The following is a 23,308-nucleotide window of genomic DNA, read 5'->3' on the forward strand; positions in this document are numbered from 1 at the left end:
ACTCGTCGCCGCTGATTACGCATTAATTGTTGCTGCACCTGATGGCATTAGCTCCTGCTCTTTCCTTTCCTTTCTCCCCCTCCACTTTCAATTTACATAATATTGTCTTGTTGATCTTCCGTCGCGTCATCATGTCACGAAGGTCGATCCGTATAAATTGTTTGGGAAACCTCGCGACATGTATAATAATGACCCTGTTGACGATGTTCGCTGTCTAAATTACAGGAACTATTTTCTTCTAATTCTTCCCCATAGTCAACATGTAGTAATCCATCAAAATCCTGAAACTCTCACGACAGACGCTACTCGGAAGCGTTCCATGGTAAATGCTTCCTTAGGTAATATTAAAATAAAATACTAGCCATTCATAAGGTCATCCAAAAACACATTCATATTCCAATAATGCTGAAGATAATTTTCTCCTCTACCACCATCATGATCGTTATTTATGAGAGCAAACAACTTTCCTAATGATTCCATTATTTTAGGTACAGCAATATTTTCACAAAAATACCGATTCAAATACAGCTTTTTTAGTAATATGATTTCTCTATAAGTGGGTTTGACAACAAACTCAAATGAATCCAGATCCACACTGCTACTTTCGCAACATATCGGAACAACACAACCCAGTGCATAACACAAATACTCGGTTAACTTAAATTACGACAATGTGAACAAACTGTATCCAGCAACATTGTCGACAGAAATTTTGAAATTCGACATCTTATTCATTGCAATCCATGATATATACACTGAAATAATTAAGTGGTGAAGAAAGAAGAGGAAATTTTTATGAACAAGAACTATTAAAAACGAATTATCCAGATGTTTGTCTTGTAAAAGTTTTTAATAAGAAAGGTACTATAGAATATGTTAAATGGTTGTTTTGATAATTCAAACAATAGTTGAATAAATAAAAGTAAAGTACTTTTTTAGAATGTTAATAAAAAGTTTTATATATAAATGGAGATATTTGCTGGAAATTGAAGCATGTCTGGTATTGAATATAACATTCATTATGCTTATTGTTTTATTTTAGAAGATCAAGTATATTTTGATATTCAAATAAAGATCTCAAAAGTGATTCAGTTTCAAAATTATTTGAAAATTTATAATTTGAATTTTGGGAGTCAACTGGTGTTAATTAATTTTGTTTATCAGCTGTATATAAAAACTGTTATAAGACTTATTTAGAATTCAATTATGAAAAAAATACTTAGAAATTTAATTCTATATTTTAAGAAACGTTTGCTACATTAGTTATATCATCATATTCACATGAATAATTAATGGAAGTATTGCAATAATTTCGAAAACTAGTAATTCTTAAAGTTTCTTTCGTTTGTTGGTATCAATATCCTGAATCTGGTACATAATTAACTGTAAAATATTCTTCTCAATTTGGAAGTCTATTTCTGATAATGTTGATTTGTTTTTAACAGTTTTGAATTGTGTTCGAATATCATATTAAAAGTAATAATAATCATATAATATAAAATAATAGTAATAGCTCTTAATTATTCATCAGTTATTTGAGGAAAACATGTGGTAATAAACTATTTATTTGTGCATTTTTATCACATAAAATTTGTACAGTTCTGTCAAATATTTCATCTTATTTTTTAATATAATTAATCTTGATTTTATTTAGCTCTGTTATATAATTTATTTGACATTCATAGACTTGATTTACATTAATCTTTATTTTATATTCGCCATGTTTTCGAACTGAAGGTAAAACTTATTCATAAATCCAGCCCAGAAAAATTTCTGCAAAAGACATTCTTGTTTTTATAATTAATGAATATGAACCATATGTATTTATAAAAATTGTATGTGAATGTAAGTGTAAATGAGAACTACCACTTATTTCTTTATATATTTTATATATTTACTTTAAACAATATCTTTCAAAGCCTCTCTAATTAACATATTCCAAAATATCACAAATATCTTACGCTTTAAACTGTGGATTTTTCATCAATATTTTTAACACTTGTTTATAATTTTAAATAAGATTCTAATTTTTTAGATCTGAAAACGACTCCTTTTATGTATAGTAAAATTTAGATTTTTATTTTTCAAATAGTGTTAAGTTTTTTCTTTAGAAATGAGAAGTAAAAAATAAAGTGATACTCCATATTGCAAACAATGAAAAGAACTTCATAAAGAAATCAAAATTACAAGTAAGAACAGACTTTGAAGAGTGGATTGTATTTACTGTATAGAAAAGAAACAGATAAAATATAGAGAAAATAATTGAGAACATAAAAATAGCTTATTCATAACTGGAATAAAAAACATTTGCTTGTAAAAATTTAAAAAAGAAGTTAAAAAGTCTTCTAAATATATTCATAACTGTAACTACTAATATAATAAAAGAAAGAGAAATTGCTTTAAATCATCAAAACCCTAAGGAGAGGAATGATCAAAAATTTCACTGCTATTGTGGAAACTTTGTTCGTAAAATATATCTGAAAACAGATCACAAATTACCACATCATTGATGAATATTAAAAACTTAGTAATTTTTTATTTCATTATTTGTTTTAGTTAATTTGTATGCAACTGTGTAGTTCACTTAAGAAATCATTATCTTTTGTCTCGTTTTTTGGGTTACCATTAACACAACTGCTTAATTCATGTAGAAACTCATTGTTATCATCTATTGTTTTATTTGTCTTTATTTTATAATCACCATATATTTTCATCTAGTAATATAGTACTGTATCATCCTTAGAACTTAACACAATTTTACTACTTTTAACTGTGTTCAGTTCATGTTTGAATGTCTAAAACTAAGTTACTTTCTTACAACAGATTATTTAACTCCTTTAGATTTTTCATATTCTTTGCCTTCAACTGTGTAAGCTTACATTTTTGCTCTGATACCAACATGCTTTAACATCTTTTTTCCACAATTTTTATATTTAATTGTTGCTAAAATTTTCTTATTTATATCTGGATTCAATAAATATTATCTTTTGAATAATCACTTTTCTCAAATGCTGTTATCATACACTTTTATTTTTGGAATACCTAGAATATTCATTTCAATTTAACTTGGTTTATTGAATTTTATTATTGTTTTTTGATATGGGCTGCAACTAGATTTTCTGAAAAAACAATAGTATATTCATAATTTGGTTTGAAATGCACTTTGTATATTCTTTTGAATCTGTTAGTATATGATTTTTTGTTTATTTCAATATTTTTTCCATATATTGAATTACTTTTCAACTTACAAAATTTTTTTCAAATTCTTTATGTGCATTTTTCCTCATTTCTGTATTAAAATCAATGTATTCTTCAAACAGTCTGATTGTTCAAATGATATGCCACTATGAATTTCCATTAATTTTAATCCAAGTTTTAAACATTGTTTAGGATTTATATAATGTAATACATATTTTTTTGTTATTTAATTTTGTTAATGATTTATATCCTCCATCTGGTGCTATCGGTAAACCTTTGTGTAAATCATGTAATTTTTTTGGACGCTCTAAATCGGCTTTTTAAATATAACCATATTTAATATCATTTGATATTGTAAGTATTTTTTTCGAAATTAAAATATTTTGTTATTAACCATCTGAAATCTGTAAATGGTAAAAATTGAGACATTGCATAACTGTATGAATTATTTGCATCTAAATTCCAATATAATATGATCGTTTTTCTTGCTCAATGATTTTCTTATAGCTATTATTTGATTTAGCATATCTTTTAATACTTTGAGAAATACCACCTCCTCTTCCAAGAAATAAAACCAATTCATAATTGTTTCACATATCTAATTCAACTTTTGTCATTTTTAACATAGAATCATTAGATAAACCAGGTGCTGTAAAATACAAAGATGGATAGAGTTTGTAAGATTTCATTCATTAATACAGTAATTTAATAAGCGTATAAATTTTAGAAATATCTGTAAGTTTTAAACCCTCAGGTTCATTGTATAAGTTTGTAAATTCATCTAAATTATTAATGCAGAATTTTTTCCAATCTGCGTTTGCATGTTTACAGTAGATCACGTTAATTGAATCTGGAATAAAAATATTCTTTTCAGGTAATTTACTTTCTATTAATTTTTCTTCACAATTCATATATTCATTAGGATAAACTCCTTTCTTAATCATTAAATCTAATTGTTTACGTTTAAAATATTTTGCTGTTACTCTAAATTGTTCTAGTGTAAGAATAGAAGGTAATGTATCAAAACTTGACACTATAAACTTAAATGTGTCAAAAAATCTTAATGTTTATCCTTCCTCAACCTTTTTACTAAAAGAGATATATTTTTGTTCATTATTTGGAATAGCGCTCATATCTTGATTCATATCTTGATTATCTATTGCTAATTCTTTGTTAAACTATGTACATCATAATTTGCTTTATTATTAACATAAACTGGAAGAAACTTAGGATTTTGATGAGCACTTTCTCGATATTTTCCTGTTAAATGACTATGATCACTAATTTTTTTTCTCATTTAGTAAATTCCATTCACAAATAAAACAAGTTTTTCTAAAATTCAATTTATCTTTATTTGATATTATCATTAGAATTTTTTGTTCATATATTTCATCAGTTTCTCTAGATATTTATTTTGACAATTCAACGAATTTTTTTGCTGCACCTTTGCCAGTATTCATAACACGATTGTTATAATTACCATTAGAATATGTAACATAATGAGTAAATGAAAATGGAAATTATTTTAGTGATTACTTCTTCTTTAATTTGATTAAAAAATTCTTGTGGTTCAACAATTGTATCATTATTATTAATTTCTCATGTTATTATTCCAATGTAGGAGCAGAAGTTTTTCTATTAATTTGTTTAGGTGTTTTAAAAAAATCGTCATCATCTAGAAAACTGTAACCTGAAAAATTTCTCAGGTGGTTTTTTTTAATTTCTTGATATATGTCCACTAGAAGCTTTTGAAAATAATTCTCAGTATCAATATTAAAAATATTACCTTCAGATCTGTTTATAACATCGAATAATTGTTGTTTATTAAGTTTACTATAATTTTTTAAATTTTTAGTTTTACAGAGTTGACAAAGTTCTTTTAATGGTTTGTTTTTAAATTATTAACATTATTTTTAATATTGTTGTCAGATCTCTCAATAGGAGCTATTAATTGTTGTTTATTAAGTTTGGATTAATTTTTTAACTTTCTTGTTGTAAAGACTTGATGAATTTCTTTTAAAGGTTTTTTTATTCAATTCGTTATTGTTATTATTAATATTGTAAACAGGATTTAGAATAAGAACGATTAATTTTTCTTTATTAAGTTTTTTTAATTTCTTTATTAAGTTGTAGCAGAACTGGAACAGATGATCATTGATATAATAATTATATATGTCACTTTGGGCACTTGGAACTTTAATGATTCAGTGTTTGAACTCATCATCTAATCACATTTACAAAGAATAAATAAAACAATTATCTGTGTCTGTCTGTTCTATTTTCCCCACAAGGCATTTCGAGGGCTCATTGCCTCACCGTAACTATGCCACAATTTTGTTTGCTGGATGTGCTTCATTACATTGCTCCAACAGACAGAATTTTGAGATTGATTATAAATATGTATTTTCATCATACTTAGCATGCTTGTGCTGTTTCGTGTGTGTGCTATTTACTGAAGAAAATGTATATTTATAATGACCCACATGGTTCATTCTGCTGGAAAATCTTCAAAATGAAATTAAAATTAGACACCTGGCAACTTGCACCAAACAAAAAAACAATATAGCCAATAATGTACCTGAAAAAAGGGTGCAAGTTGTCAAAACATGCTGCGGGAGAAAATAATAGCGGCACAGGTAATTGTTTTAATGTATCTGTTATGTCATAAACAATAACAGTTTCCTAGCTGCACTATAAAACGAAAAACATAAGGTGTTATCATTCTTCCAATTCTATTTTCTGAAGTCAAATTTCACCCCATTAACTTTTGCTTTCTTCACCTGAAAACTATCTCTAAATATTGGGCATGTGATCAGTGAATGAAAGTAAAAAACTCCCACAACACTACTCGTAAGCAGATGCGCTATTAGAGATATACGCCTTAATTCCTCAGGAAATAAGTTCTTTAACTTGAAGTAGGTTCTGTTACACATATGTTAATACATTTCAGTTTTCCTTCTTTCCAGAATACCACGCTGTTGGCGCCCAGCTGTATGTTGGTGAGTAGTTTTTCTCCGAAAAATTAATAATACGAGTGTTACTCACTAGGTTATGAAATGACTTGGCTTTTTAAGGAGCTCATGACTGGTCACACTGCTAACACACAGCCAGCACCACACCAGACCGAAATTTGTCTCAGATGTCCCAAATAAGATGCAGAAAACCTCCTGTATGTTGTAAATCCAAAATCTGATGAATATAATGCTTCAGTGATAACGTCATACTGTCAAAGTTTTACATTCAGTAATCTGGTTTTTGAATAATTTGTATGACACGATTCTGTAGGCTGGCTATACACTACCACAACAAATTGTACCCCGGGAAAGATGACATCGATTGTGATCCGATGACGGCATATGTCACCTGGGGTATAGTAGATAAGAACTGATAATAGTTTCAACGACGTCCAGTAAAAGACAGTGTGGTGGCATTGCTACCGGAGCACCATATGTGATTGATTACCCTATAATAGGGAATGCTCATAGTCTTAGGACTCAGTGTGGTGCAAATGTGTAAGCAAGTGGGTAACCGTGTCACGGGCGAACTCGTGCTTCCTACAGCCAACCGAACGAGTTGAAAAGGGGTCAAGTTGTGAGCGTCCGAGTGGCGGAATCGTCCTTTCGGACAATCGACTCACAAGTTGGAAGTACTGCGTCATTGTGCAACAATGCTGGTATCACGTGAACATTCTCACACCCGTAGACGAGGTTCTGGACGTCCACACAGCAAAGACACCTGCCAGGGTCGTCGCATTGTAAGCGCAGCAGTGGCAGATCGTACAGCACAGGTAAGAGGTCTTGTGAGCACAGACGTGTCAGCACTAACTGTCGCGAACTGGTTATAAGCAGTGGGACTAGGCGAGTACAACATACACCTGTTAAGCGCTGTCTCATGCGGTGCATTCTTCTGAGGCATACCTATGTCTTGTGGGCTGGGGTGCGTTAAGCCACAACTCCTGTAAACCTTTGGTGTTTCTGGAGGGAATGCTAACTAGCGCATACTACATGCAGAATGTGGTTAGACCAGTTCTTTTGCAATTCTTGAAACAGTAATGTAACGCGTTGTTTCTATAGACTGACTCGCCTATACACTGCCTGTGAAACTCAACGTGCTCTGCGAGACGTGTAGCATCTTCCCTGGCCAGCAAAGTCTCCATACGAGCACGTGTGGCATATGATGAAACGAGGAGTGGCTCGTACTACTCATCAACCAACAACTCTTAGAGAAATACTTGTACTGGTCGAGCAGGCGTGACATAACGCATCGTAGGACTTCGCCACCTGTACGATCGACTGCATGTCTGAGTCATCGCCTTCATCGACTCCCATGGAGGCTACACAATGTACGGGTGTTGCTGGATGGGTCGATATGTAGTACCTCTGAAGCGCTTGAGCTATACTCCATATGCATTGATGTAACAAGAAATCTTGAGTGAATTAGAAATCTTGGAACGGATGTACTAATTTTTTTCCGGCGATGTACTTAATAACCACGAAAGGAATATGAGAAACAAAGGAAATGATAAATTTGAATTTTTTTTTCCATTTGGTCACTTTAATCTCAGAATGGTTAGAAAATACAAGTTCGTCGAGGGACTGTGTCTCGGTTTTTATGCCTTATAATCATTTTAGATCTAGTTCTTGCTGAAATGGCGGAGCTGCTGTGCAACGACAAAAACCCTCACGATGGAGTTTCGGTTCCTAAATAAATATGGGAAGAAGAAACGAATAGCTGACGAAATTATATGCATAAAAGAATTATCGTTTACCGGACGTGTGAAACTAGTTAGGTAAAAATATTCCGTGAGCAGTTACGGATACAGCGAAGACACCTTCCAGCCGTTTTGCCAGTGATAACCCGCTTTTGATGTCCTTGTTCCGTCCGTCATTGGTTATTTTGCTGCCTAGGTAACAGAATTGTTTAACTTCATCTACTCCGTAACTATCAATCCCGATGATAAGTTTCTCAATGTTTCCCTTTCCGCTACATCTCATTACTTTCGTCTTCCTTCGAAATGGTTCAAATGGCTCTGAGCTCTATGGGACTTAACATCTGAGGTCATGAGTCCCCTAGAACTTAGAACTACTTAAACCTAACTAACCTAAGGACATCACACACATCCATGCCCGAGGGAGGATTCGAACCTGCCGCCGTAGTGGTCGCGCGGTTCCAGACTGAAGCGCCTACAACCGCTCGGCCCCTCGGCCGGCCGTCTTCCTTCGATTTACTGTCAATCCATATTCTGTACCCATTTGATTGTTCATTCCATTCAGCACATCATGTAATTCTTCTTCACTTTCATTCTGGATAACAATGTCATCATATAGGCCTTAATTCGACGAAGAAATTTCTGAGAATATACGTGTAGTGTACAGCATTGTATGGTAGTGGAACGTGGACTATGGGAAAACCGGAACAGAAGAGAATCGAAGCATTTGCGATGTGGTGCTGCAGACGAATTTTTAAAATTAGATGGACTGGTAACATGAGGAAAGAGGAGGTTCTCTGCAGAATCAGAGAGGAAAGGAATATGTCAAAAACACTGACAAGGAGAAGAGACGAGATGATAGGGCATCTGTTAAGACATCAGGGAATGACTTCCATGGTACTGGAGTGAGCTGTAGAGGGCAAAAAATGTAGAAGAAGACAGATACTGGAATACATCCAGCAAATAACAGAGGACGTAGGTTGCTCTGCGACTCTGAGATGAAGAGGTTGACGCAGAAGAGGAATTCGCGACCGGCCGCATCAAACCAGTCAGAAGACCGACGAACCCTCCCCCCCCCCCCCAAAAAAAAAAAAAACGTACATCTCTTCACTATTCAATTATACACCTTTCAGCATCTGCTTTCATTGGATTTGGAATTATTATATTCTTCTTGAAGTCCGAAGGCATTTCGCCTATCTCGTACATTCTACTCACTTCTCCCATACTGCACTTCCTCAGCTTTACGTTTTTTGAAATTAAGATGGAACTGATCTTCCAAGTCTTTAATCACCGCCTATAGAGTTACTAACTTACTGTCAAACCGTAAGGCAGTTACTTCCTCTCTGTCATCTTTCAACCCTTTTCGCAATTTCCCTTTGGTTCTGAGTCCTTTTTGCTTGATATGTAGGCTGATTAACATGTGCTACAAATTTGTCTCATTGGTTCCACAGTTACTGCTCACATTCCATTTTCCTCAGGCCTTATAACTGGTGTCTGGTTACCATACATATCCTAAGCTCCCTGTGTATTTCACATGATGATGCCAGAATTTCAAATAGTGGGTCCCAAATAACATTCTGAAACCGACTTATTGAGTTGAACACACTAGAAATGTGCGTTTGTTTTTCGTCAAACTTTCCTCTAAGGTAGGTGGGAGGGTCGGTATTGCTTCATACTAGCATACATTTCTCTCGAATCAAAACTGTTATTCTCCCAGGTTTGCCCCTATTAGTGGTTCCTTTCTTCTGTAGACCACTCAAGTTAGTACTTTGCAACCATTTCTTATTAAACTGATTTATTGGCAATATGTACCCATGACAAAATCTTCCAAATTCTTTTAAATTGAGGCTACCATAAGTCTGGGGTTATTTCGCCTGCCTCAGGTATCCTGTATCCCACGTGGAACAGTTTTGTCACGGTTGATTCCCCTAAAGATCTCTATAATACTGTTGGAATTCACTGAACTTCAGCTGCCTTCGGTTGACCTAAATCTTCTCAGGGAGAGCCTTGTGCAGCTTAGGTCTTGTAGTGTCCTGTAAAATTCCTCTCGCTTTACCATAGCCCTCAATCCTTACTAAATTTCTTCTCCTTTACTTTCTCTAACATTGTCTTCGAGTTTCTTGAACTATGTAGAATCCTCTAAGTATTAACTCATCATTCAACTTTCCTTTCATTCTTCAGTATGGGCATCCCACCTGCACTCTTTGCGTTCATTTTGCAAGTCTTTTTGTTCAAATGTTTCTGTTACTTTATTACAAGAGCTGCCTACTTTTCGTATTGTCTTGCATTCATCGAGTGGTTCAGTTTCTCCAGAAGTTATTTTGTCTTTAACACATTTTATTATATGTCAGTCTCATTTTTAGCGCCTTTGGTATCTTCTATTATTACTATCTATTACTTTATTATGCCTTCTTATTAGTTAAACTTTTGTATCTTATCTCCTATCCTTGGTCTTCTGTAGATACTTCTCCGTTTGTGTAGTTAGTCTTCCGTGGGATTAATTATTTCATCACTAAGAGCTATCTTCTCTTTTACTGGTTACTAATGTTTCAGTTAGTTGTAGTCAAATTCTCCTTTGTAGCCCTGAACAATCTCGATTTGTTTAACATTGCACAGTATACTTGTGCCTAAGTACCTGTTCTCTTGTAAATTACTTGGTCTTAATCAGCATTTCATAATTAATAAGATATAATCGGAGTCTTCATATGCCACTGAAAATTTTTTGTAGTTACATATCTAGTCTGAAATCTCTGTTGAGGTATAATGTAACATATATCTAGCATTCCACTATCTCTAGATCTCTTCTACGTGTACATATATATATATGCATGTACACGTAGTATGCATTTGTTCATTCACTGTGTTTTATAGATACCTCCACAAGGAAAGACACTTGACGAATGTGAAACCAGTCGGATTACACATTAAGGGGAGCAACTCTATTTAAGGAGGAATGATATTAATTTTCTTTACCTAGGCATTCCCTGTTTCTTACTTTTTGCTGTACTGTGGTACAGCCACCCTTGCTGCATTCACTTCGTCCCAAAGTTCATCCGTGGTGCTCGGCACTGGGTCGCAGCGCTGCACCCGACGTTTCACCGTACCTCTCACATTTGCGATTGGCGACAAGTCTGGCGATCTGGCGGGCCAGGGCAAACGTCTGACAGCCTGTGACACCAAGGAGGCACATGTTGGTACATCGACGTGTGGTCGTGCATTGGCTTGCTGAAAAATGGCGCCTGCGGTGTTGTGCAGAAAGGTATGGCGGCGGGTCGCAGTGTGTCATTCACTTAGGTCACAGTGCCCTGGACACGCACCAACTGTGATTTGTGGCTGTATGCAGTAGCATCCTACACAATAAGGCCTCGAGTCGGAGCTGTATGTGTTATGCTGTCACTGTGATGTCGCTCCCCCTGTCTGCGGCGAACTGTTTCCAAACAAACAGAATACAGATTCATTCGAAAACACTATCTGATGCCATTACTGTCCCAGGTGACGTCGTTCCATACACCGCTGCCGTCTAGCGCGTTTCTGCACATTCGTCAAAGGTAGGTAGAGAAGTGAACGACGCGCACGTAACCCGTAATAAACGGCGGCCGACTGTCACCCCTAATAGTGTAAGATTATGTTCTACCGCTCCACTTTTGCGCCAGAGACGAGGAGGACGCAGATGTGTCCTGCAATGCCATTCGGATGAGGTGTCGATGTTCTCGGGAGGTGGTCTGGTTGGTGCGACCTGACCCATCTCGTCGTGTTCTACGGCCTTCCGTGAACCATTCTGCACACACCCGTTGCCCTGCCAAAACACTTGGTCCTACATGAGCAGCAAATCCACGGATGGGTGCATCACATTCTCTTATACCAATAATTCGCCCTCTTTCAAACTCACTTATTTGACGGTACGGTTCTCCCACATGTCTGCGGGGCATCCAGCACGTCTGCTCCAGTTACACTGATCCACTACCTTCGCTTTATAGCGACAACGAGAGCCGCAGGCACAGTTTACCGGTCAGTGGTGTTGCGCCGCGATATCTATGTTGATCTTGAACCCGCCAACCGACACGGTTCACAAGTCAATCATTTCTGCAGAACATACTAATGCACATGTCCTTTGAATATGAACGTCCTATCTGTAGTCGTTCAAGGTGTCCTGTTTTTTTTCTGAACATGAGTGTACATCATAGTACGTAGGTCCACACTGAGACCCACACAGGGAGGCTGAGTTAGTACTCGTAGTATTCTGCCTCTGGACTGAGCTTCACCATCACTTTATCCATGTGTTGACTCGGTTTTAACTTGTTATCCAGTTGAACATCAAATAAACTTACTCAGCGTGGTTCATTTATTGTATGACTACTGCGGTGCTAGCAGGTTATTTTGGCTTGTTTGAAATTGTAAAATGAGAAATATTGCGGGGTTATAATTTATACTGACATTATGTTCAGCTATTACCTGAGCTATCTTCGTAAGACAGAGTAGTTTGGAATTTTGATGAGTATGCCTTTGCTACCAGCGAACATAACAAACTGCGAACCAGTTTTCGAATTTACTTGAGAATATGTAGTTTAAGAACACTAGCGGGGCCGGTACTGATCGTTGTGGAATTTCTCATAGTATCTACCCCCGCCCCTGTACCAAATACATTCAATACACAGTGAAAGTTGGAAATGAAATACTGTCGAAGAAGGCCGAAAATCGGCTGTCTGGAGTGTGCAGATCGAATAAATACATCTCCAGGATGACACACATGGAGTAACATCAGAATCAGTTACAGAATGAGCTTCATAAGTAAAATAAGCGAAACTCGCACAGCAAAAAACAAACTTTCTTTTGTTTAGTTACAAAGACTGAATGCACTTCCATGGATTAAGATTATTCCTCCAGAAGAAATTATGACCTGTGCGCGATTCTGCCTGTCTGTTTCCTTTTCTTTTTCTTTTCGCTACTCTGCTTCCTTATACTATGCTTCTTTCTGTTCCTTTTATTCTTACGAATCTCCATTCCCTTATGAAAAATAAATCTGCATCTCTTTTAATGTACCAAATATATCTCGACAAGCGGTAGAGAAGTTATTCAAAGTTACTTGTACTATTCTGGCATGTTTCGACTTTGGGTGTTTCTTTGCTGCGATCATCCGTTGACTGTCATGTACATAGTACCTCAGTCGCATGTCTGCTTTTGGTTCATTATTACACACATTTAATTTTACGTCAACACCGTAGGTGCTACTACAACGGAAGAATACCTGTTGAGAGGCCAGAAAAATTTTGCAGACGGGCAGTCGCCTTTTCAGTAGTCGCAAGGGCAATAGTCTGGATCATTGACTTACAAGGCCTTGTAACACAACCAACATGTCCTCCCTACGCTCGTACAGCGGACAGGTGACAGCAAAAGGAAACTACAGCCGTTAGTTTCCGGAGGGGATGACGATATACTGTACGATTAAATGATGATGGCATCCTCTTGGGTAAAAAAAACTCCGGAGATACACTACTGGCCATTAAAATTGCTAAACCACGAAGATGAGGTGCTACAGACGTGAAATTTGACCGACAGGAAGAAGATGCTGTGATATGCAAATGATTAGCTTTTCAGAGCATTCACACAAGATTGGCGCTGGTGGCGACACCTACAACATGCTGACATGAGGAAAGTTTCCAACCGATTGACTGGCGTTGCCTGGTGAAACGTTGTTGTGATGCCTCTTGTAAGGAGGAGAAATGCGTACCATCACGTTTCCGACTTTGATAAAGGTCGGATTGTAGCCTATCGCGATTGCGGTTTATCGTATCACGACGTTGCTGCTCGCGTTTGTCGAGATCCAATGACTGTTAGCAGAATATGGAATCGCTGGGTTCAGGAGAGTAATATGGAACGCCGTGCTGAATCCCAACGGCCTCGTATCACTAGCAGTCGAGATGACAGGCATCTTATCCGCATGGCTGTAACGGATCGTGCAGCCACGTCTCGATCCCTGAGTCAACAGATGGGGACGTTTGCAAGACAACAACCATCCGCACGAACAGTTCGACGACGTTTGCAGCAGCGTGGACTATCAGCTCGGAGGCCATGGGCCATGGCTGCGGTTACCCTTGACGCTGCATCGCAGACAGGAGCGCCTGCTATGATGTACTCAATGACGAATCTGGGTGCACGAATGGCAAAACGTAATTTTTTCGGATGAATCCAGGTTCTGTTTACAGCATCATGATGGTCGCATCCGTGTTTGGCGACATTGCGGTGAACGCACATTGGAAGCGTGTATTCGTCATCGCCATACTGGCGTATCACCAGGCGTGATGGTATAGGGTGCCATTCGTTACACGTCTCGGTCACCTCTTGTTCGCATTGACGCCACTTTGAATAGTGGACGTTGCATTTCAGATGTGGTACGACCCGTGGCTCTACCCTTCATTCGATTCCTGCGAAACCCTACAGTTCAGCAGGATAAAGCACGACCGTATGTTGCAGGTTCTGTACATGCCTTTCTGGATACAGAAAATGTTCGACTGCTGCCCTGGCCAGCACATTCTCCAGATCTTTCACCAACTGAAAACGTCTGGTCAATGGCGGCCGAGCAACTGGCTCGTCACAATACGCCAGTCACTACTCTTGATGAACTGTGGTATCGTGTTCAAACTGCATGGGCAGCTGTACCTGTACACGCCATCCAAGCTGTGTTTGACTCAATGCCCAGGCGTATCAAGGCCGTTATTACGGCCAGAGGTGGTTGTTCTGGGTACTGATTTCTCAGGATCTATGCACCCAAATTGCGTGAAAATGTAATCACATGTCAGTTCTAGTATAATATATTTGTCCAATGAATACCCGTTTATCATCTGCATTTCTTCTTGGTGTAGCCATTTTAATGGCCAGTAGTGTAACTGTTGCCACATTTGAAACTGCACTCACTTTGATTTCCTCCTACTTCCTTACATTACCTGCCTGACGATTCTTTGATGCCTGAAGACGAATCGTGCATATCGAACGCTTCTTTTAGTCAAGTTGTGGCACAGATGTCCTATTTCCTCAGTTCGAGGCAGTGCCTTCTCATTATTTATTCAATCTGGATAACTCCTATTTAGTGTTTTTCTGTAGCACCACCTTACATAAACGTCTTTCTTATCGGCGGCTGGTCCCGGCGGAGGTTCGACTGCTCCCACGGGCATGGGTGTGTGTGTTTGTCCTGAGGATAATTTAGGTTAAGTAGTGTGTAAGCTTAGGGACTGATGACCTTAGCAGTTAAGTCCCATATGATTTCACACTCATTTGAACATTTTCTTCATATCGGAACTGTTGCACTTTTGTGTAAGACAACATTCGATAGAAATCAAACTTACGTAACACTTAAATTTCTGTTTTAAGTTAAGAAATTCATCTTCTCTTGCTATTTTTGTCGTTGTCAATTATTTTGCTACCCAAATAGCAAAACTCATTGACTGATTTTGATGCCTCATATCCTAATCTAACGCAGTTAATATCACCTGATATGATACTAGGATACTCCATTGCCCTTGTTTCACTATACGTGATGCTGATTTTATAACCTCTTTCCAAGAGACTATCCTCTCTATTCAACATTTCTTCCAAGTTCATTGGTGTCAGAGACAACTCCAGTGTCGTCATTTAACCTCTAGATTGTTAATGCTTGTCCGTGAAGTTTAATTACCTTCCAGACTTCTTCACTTGACTTGCTCAATTTACAAACTGGCTTCTACTGTATCTAATAGAGACCACTGTTCCCCTTTCATGTATTTCGACTATTGCAACTGCAGTCTGGTATCTGTACAAACTCTAGAAAAATCTTTCACTCACTATAATTTATCCCTGATACCTTCAAAACAGATTAATTTGAAGAAAGTTTGTACTCGAATTGACGTTGTCAAAAGTTTCCTTAAATCCACAAATGTTAGATTACCTACATTTTTCTGGACCGCAAACTGATCTTCACTGAGGCCAGCTTCTACCAGTTTTCCATTCTTTTGTAAATAATTCTTGTCAGTATCTTTCAGCCTTGACTTTTGAATCTGACAGGCCAGTAATATTCACAGCTGTCACAAACAATTTTCTTTGGAATATGACTTATTACATTATTCTTGTAGTCTGAGGATATACACATTCTCATTGAAGTCTGAGGATGCGTGGCCTTTCTGATGTACATACGCTGTAGAAAGCTCAGAACGACAGCAACTTGGAGTAGCATATTACTGACAAAGGGGGGAACGATATGGATAAAAAAGCTAATGAAAATTTGACCAGTGGATGTGGTTGTATGTGTCGGAGTAGGCGTCGGAGGAGCTAGTCCTGACTGTCTCCATGAAGGACATCGCGCTGGCGCTAAAGCTCTTTCACAAGAATGGTGACTGTGCGCCAGTAGCTCTGCAGAGGTTCCGGACACTCGAGACTATGAAAGAATGCGTCGTTCTGTCTGTCTGCCTGTCTGTCCGACTGTTAAGAATACTTTTCCTTTTCAATGGGAGGAGGAATCAAATTGAAATTTATGTCACACACTAAGGTCTATGGTCCCTTGGTGGTGTCAAAACTTTATGCTTATACTTCAGTGAAATCAAAAGATATTCATTAGAGCCGTGAAAATTGGCAAGAACAGCTACATCTACATCTACTACATTTATACTCCGCACACCAGCCAACCGTGTGTGGTGGAGGGCACTTTACATGCCACTGTCATTACCTCCCTTTCCTGTTCCAGTCGCGTATGGTTCGCTGGAAGAACGACTGCCGGAAAGCCTCCGTGCGCGCTCGAATCTCTCTAATTTTACATTCGTGATCTCCTCGGGAGGTATAAGTAGGGGGAAGCAATATATTCGATACCTCATCCAGAAACGCACCCTCTAGAAACCTGGACAGCAAGCTACACCGCGATGCAGAGCGCCTCTCTTGCAGAGTCTGCCACCTGAGTTTGCTAAACATCTCCGTAACGCTATCGCGCTTACCAAATAACCCTGTGACGAAACGCGCCGCTCTTCTTTGTAGCTTCTCTATCTCCTTCGTCAACCCGATCTAATACGGATCCCACACTGATGAGCAATACTCAAGTATAGGTCGAACGAGTGTTTTGTAAGCCACCTCCTTTGGTGATGGAGTACATTTCCTAAGGACTCTTCCAATGAATCTCAACCTGGCACCAGCCTTACCGACAAGTAACTTTATATGATCATTCCACTTCAAATAATTCCGCACGCATACTCCCAGATATTTTACAGAAGTAACTGCTATCAGTGTTTGTTCCGCTATCATATAATCATACAATAAAGGATCCTTCTTTCTATGTATTCGCAATACCTTACATTTGTCTATGTTAAGGGACAGTTGCCACTCCCTGCACCAAGTGCCTATCCGCTGCAGATCTTCCTGCATTTCGCTGCAATTTTCTAATGCTGCAACTTCTCTGTATACTACAGCATCATCCGCGAAAAGCCGCATGGAACTTCCGACACTATCTACTAGGTTATTTATATGTATTGTGAAAAGCAATGGTCCCATGACACTCCCCTGTGGCACGCCGGAGGTTACTTTAACGTCTATAGACATCTCTCCAATGAGAACAACATGCTGTGTTCTGTTTGCTAAAAACTCTTCAATCCAGCCACACAGCTGGTCTGATATTCCGTAGGCTCTTACTTTGTTTATCAGGCGACAGTGCGGAACTGTATTGAACGCCTTCCGGAAGTCAAGGAAAGTGGCATCTATCTGGGAGCCTGTATCTAGTATTTTCTGGGTCTCATGAACAAATAAAGCGAGTTGGGTCTCACACGATCGCTGTTTCCGGAATCAATGTTGATTCGTATGGAGTAGATTCTGGGTTTCCAGAAATGACATGATACGCGAGCAAAAAACATGCTCTAAAATTCTACAACAGATCGATGTCAAGAGATATAGGCCTATAGTTTTGCGCATCTGCTCGACGACCCTTCTTGAAAACTGGGACTACCTGTGCTCTTTTCCAATCATGTGGAACCTTCCGTTCCTCTAGAGACTTGCGGTACACTGCTGTTCTTTCGCGTACTCTGTGTAGAATCGAATTGGTATCCCGTTAGGTCCAGTGGACTTTCCTCTGTTGAGTGATTTCAGTTGAAGCAAAGTTTCACAGTTGGGGTCAAGGAGAAAATCCGAAAATTGTTAATCTGTAATTATAAACCAAACACACACACACACACACACACACACACACAGACGCACCGTTGTTTTACGACCGCATGTGTGTCAGTTGAGACACCTTTTTCTCAGGAACGGGAAGGCGTTTCAAACTGAAATTTATTGATATACAAAGGCCTATGATCCCTTGTTGGACTGACAATATTAATCTCCAGCGTCAGTGCAATCTAAATATACAGCCATTTATGACATACTTTGATATTCGCATACATTCACACGAAAACCTGTAGCGTATTTCTCGTTGAAATAGAATCATGAAATTTAGCAAGAAATGAGGTTTTACAGCAGCAGTAAAGGAAAGAAAATGAAAACTGTTAATTATTAATAATCGTATCAGACGAAAATAATATTTTTTTTCATGTTATCCGACCGTTTGTCTGTGCGACTGTTGAGACCCTCTTTCCTTTTTCTCAGGAGCGGATTGACGAATTGAGTTGTGTAAGTATCTGTAACATACTAAAGTCTACGTTCCCTTAGTGGTATAAAAAAATTTAAACTTCTGTGTCAATGCAATCAAACGGTACGGCTGTTTGTCTCATATTTTGATGTTTTGCCAATATCGATACTGATAACGGGCAAGAATCGTCCAAATTCTCGGTCTGTGTGACGCACGAACTGTTCGTAGCGAAGCCACGGTGCGCCATCCCATTCGCACTTATCTGTATCTCTTTTCATGGCAATCGTTTGCTAAGTGAGTTTTTAATGTCTATATAGGTGCTTCTCCTTACTCCAAAGGTCTTTTTAATGTTCGTATAATTGGCATCTGTCTTTCGCAAAATCATTCAAGTTCCAATAGCCTTGCATTTTTCGTCGTGCCATTGCTACCTTGCCATTTTGCAGTTCTCACCAATGTAATTTTTTAGACGTCGTTATTCTGTTTTACTTGCATTTTTATGTATTCTTCTTCTCTGAGTTAGGTTCAATATCTCGCATGTTATCCAAATTTCCTACTGGGCCTTCACTATTTCATATCTCAAAGCTACCCATTCGTCTTCTGTTGCATTCTTGCCCTATGTTTCAGCTAGTCGTTACCTATTGCTCCCTTTGAAACTTCAACTCCCTCTAGTTCTTTCTGTTTAATCAGATTCGGTCTCCATAATCTTCAAACTGTGTGCAATTTCTTCAGTTTCAATCGATAGTTACTAACCAATAGATCATGACCCGAGTTAACAATTATCCTTGGAAAAGTTTTGCTGTTTAAAATCTGGTTTCGAATTCTTTGCCTAATAATTATCTAGTCTATCTGAAAACCTTCTGGTGTCTCGAGGTCAGTTGTGCGTACACGGCCTTCTTTCGTGAATCTTGTATCACTTATGTAAAATGACTAAATTGGGCTCCGTGAAAAATTCTGCCAGGTGGTTTCTCATTTGATTCCGCTACCCCAGCCCATGTCGTCTTTCTATATTTCCTTTCCGTCCTTTTCCTACTACCGAATTCCACTCCCTCAGCACAATTAAATTTTAGTTTCCCTTAATTATCTGAATAATTTCTGTTGCTTATCTCAGTAAATTATTCTGTGTCATTGAACATTCTTCAAATTCATCTTCTGCGGAGCATATGGTCCTGTACTATAGTAGCAGGTGTGGGCTTTGTACATGGACAAAATTATTATCGTCACCATCAATGTCAAGTTAGCGGCAAGGAAATTACTGTGGAGTGAAGATGAACGCAACAAAAAGTTGCTTTTCACTGAGGCTGAATATCAGTTAATCCTCCAACATATTACCTCGACTTCAGCTTAATTCCCACTTAATAAATTATTGTACCAGTACTTCTACATTGAAGGAACTAATCCTCATAAGCTTTCTTGTCAGTGCCATATTTCCGAAATGCCCCACCTCCTTTTTCCTTCCAGTATGGCCATATGCAGGATATATCTAATATTATATTAAACGTAACTTTTCAGAACATTTCTCGTGGAGAACAACGGTGAGGCAGAAAGTACTTTAAAAATGGACACAGTTCTCTGACCGCACCAGTCACATTCACCGCCACCGCCTACTATCGTGGTATAAGGGTTTGAGGATGGTCAAAACCTGGACAAAACTGTTTAACGCCAAAGTAAAAGTTTTTGCGGACGATGCTGTTCGAGTCCATTTTTGAAGTTATATTAAACGACTCGGAACTGTAGTCTCTGTAGTCATTTAAAAGTACTTAGTCGTATGGAAGTAGAACTTGTATTCTTTCTGCAGATCCAGACACAGTGTGTCGCAATGGGGGTGTGTGGAGCAGTACAACCCAATCGTGCACCTGCCCACCAGGATTTGTTGGCATGTATTGCGAGGAAGGTAAGAAAATTATTTTTACTTTGTACAGTAGTTGCTAGTGTAACACTTGATCGGTACTGCACCTGTCATACATTTACGTTTACTTTGACCTGTGCATTTTGCAGTATTTGCGACGTTCTGACTGTTGTTGACAAGCTCGCTGCTGAACGCAGCTTCGTCATTGTTTGTGCGGTTTCTACTCTTATGTGTTAGTTTCATTTCAGATGAGGAGGTACGTAGGAGCTTGTTGAGGGGAGGAGATACAGGGACAGGATGTGCCTCCACCCAGGACAGACCACAGTGTCGGGTATTCTTAACGTACGCTTACTATCAGCTTCCTCACAGCCGCACCTATTCCTTTCTTTTCACATACTTTTTTCATCACTCTTCTGAGCGATTTAGTGTGGCACCCCATATTTCCTCCTCTGTGCCTCTCTCTTCAGTCGAGAGTAGCTCTTAAAGAGAACGTCCTCCATTACTTGTTGACTTACAAATTTTTCCTCTGGTACGATCGAACTTACTTCCCGATATCTTAACACACGTTCGTGTACCATCTGCAAGCTCCTTCATCTTTTTAATGTTGTCCACATGTTTCTCTCATCGGCGATTCTGCAGAAACTTCCTATCTCCGTAGACATACTCAACAAGCAATTGTTGAGCGTTTCTGCGGAGAATACTTTGTACCGTTCCTAGACATTGGCTTTCCTGTAACACTAGCAAATTGAGAGAGGAAAAACCACATGCCTATATGCAACTGTACCAATCCCGACAGTACCAATCCTGACCTCGTGTATTTCGCCCTCACCTTCCTGACACGGGAGGAACGGTGTAGGCGGTAGAGCTCTCCACAATCTAATTACTTTTGAATACGTTGTGGGAGTGAACAGTGATCAATGTGTTACAAATATTTACTATAAAAAACAGTCTTGATCACAATTTATTTATTATGGTGACTGGTTTCGACCACCAGTGTGGTCATCTTCAGATCAATGAGTAAGAACCTCCTCCTGGTGGTAAATCACTACTGATAATAAATAAATAAATAGATATTAAATAAATTGTGATCAAGACTGTTTTTGATAGTAAAAATCTCCAAAATCTGCCTCAAATGCCAGTTCTGTAGTCGTTCTCCATGGTCGTCGTACTCTCTCGCTTTTAAGCTCACGGGGCATTTGTGTAGCACTCTGGTACTCTTCGAACCAAATGTTTATAAATCTAGCAACTCGTCACTGATTTTCTGCAGTGTCTTCCTTTAGTACGACCCTGTGGGGATCCTAATTAATTGAACAATACTCAAAATGTGTGTCGAGGGCGTTGCTTACCATATCTTCCTTATAGGTGTGCTAAGCTTTTCTGTTTTCTTCCAGTGCACAGTAGTCGGTCGTTCGCCTTCCTCACCACCGACCTCATGTTCCGTCGTTTTCCAGTGCTGAGCCTGAGTATTTACTCGACGTGACTGAGTCGAGCAGGACAGCGACAATTCTCGAGCGCTGTAGGTTTGCTTCTCCTGACCATTCGCGTTAACTATCATCTTTCCGCGTCTCAAACGAGCTTGTGTGAGATCCTGTCCGAGTCGTCCTGCCTGCCCTCGGTCACCCCCCCCCCCCCCCCCCCCACACACAACAGCCTAACCAGCAGACAGCCTCAGACTGCCGGCCGCATCGCTGTGTGTGTGTGTGTGTGTGTGTGTGTGTGTGCAGTACGGCAGTGCTTCTGCGACGCTTCCTTCACTGGGGTTCTGCTGCCGTTGTTGCCACTGTCTTTGACCAGTATTCGCAGTTCAGGAAAAATGTACTGAATTCTGTCGCTGAAAATGTCTTCCAGCGAGTTTCACATTTGAGTAGCTGCTCCATATGCTTGGACCTATGCAACAGTATACACTGATCAGCCAGAACTTTACGACCACCGACCTACTATCGATGTAAATCCGTCCAGGCGACAGTAGCGTCACGTGGCAAGGAATGACTGCTAGTCGGACACACGCACGGAAGATGTAGTATCAGTGAGCGTGTAATCCCCTGTGTGGAAAGGGGAAGGCGTGTGATCTGTCTGAGCTGACGGAGGGCAGGTTGTCACTGCGCAGAGGCTCGGCACGAGCATTGTGGAAACTGCACGACTTGTCGCGTGTTCGATGAGTGATCTGGTGAGTGTCTTCAACAGCGCCGGAACCGAGGTGAAAAAACCACGTCCAGACGTCGTGGACTTGGGCGGCCACCCCTCACTACAGGCGCCAGACGTGGTAGGCTGGGCAGGCTGGTAAAGCAGGACAGGCGGCTAACTGTGGCGGAACTGGCGTCAGACTTTAATGGTTGGTAGAGTACAAGTGTGTCTCAACACGCAGTGCTCTAAAGGCTCCTAACGATGAACCGCCACAGATAAACGGCTCGTACATGTGAAATGTTAACACCACGACATCGGCAACTACGACCGAAACGGGCACGTGGACGTTGCTGCAGTGTACAGCGTTCACGGCCTGATGAATCCTGATATCTTGTTCATAATACAGAGGGGAGGACGTGAGTCCGTCCTCCTCTAGGGGGACAGCTACTCAACACCTGTACTGCGGGGCGCAGAGATAAGCCAGTGACGGCCCCATTATGCTCTGGGGAACGATAATGTGAGCATCCGGGGTTCGACTGGAACTCTTGCGAGGCACTGTCACGGCCAAGGAGCATCGTTCACTGGTTGCAAACCATGTACCGCCTTTCATGACGATCATGTTTCGCGACAGCAGTGGCGAATAATATGATGGAGTGGTTCGAGGAACACAGTGGCGAGTTCCAGTTGCTGTGCTGGCCCCCATCTTACCATATCTGAACCCGATCGAATACGTCTGGGATGTGACTGAACTGGCGCCAGAGCTCAACATGTGGTGGCAACTCCCTCCAGCGACCTACAAGGACCTCACTGCTTCCATGCCGCTACGCATCGCCGCTGTTATCCGTGCCAAACGTGGACA

General features: G+C 39.2%; 1 protein-coding gene across 2 annotated transcripts in view; it reads left to right on the forward strand.

Annotated features, from left to right (window-relative positions):
• The window catches only part of LOC126195831 (uncharacterized), a 672,121-nt gene that overhangs the window by 322,735 nt on the left and 326,078 nt on the right, over positions 1-23,308 (forward strand). For both annotated transcript variants that reach the window (XM_049934505.1, XM_049934506.1), the window contains exons 10-11: positions 6,165-6,197; positions 20,275-20,370. In XM_049934505.1, the coding sequence (XP_049790462.1) occupies positions 6,165-6,197; positions 20,275-20,370 (129 nt within the window). The remainder of the gene's footprint in view (positions 1-6,164; positions 6,198-20,274; positions 20,371-23,308) is intronic.

This window comes from Schistocerca nitens, chromosome 7, assembly GCF_023898315.1.
Source record: "Schistocerca nitens isolate TAMUIC-IGC-003100 chromosome 7, iqSchNite1.1, whole genome shotgun sequence".
In the NCBI taxonomy this organism is placed as follows: Eukaryota; Metazoa; Arthropoda; class Insecta; order Orthoptera; family Acrididae; genus Schistocerca; species Schistocerca nitens.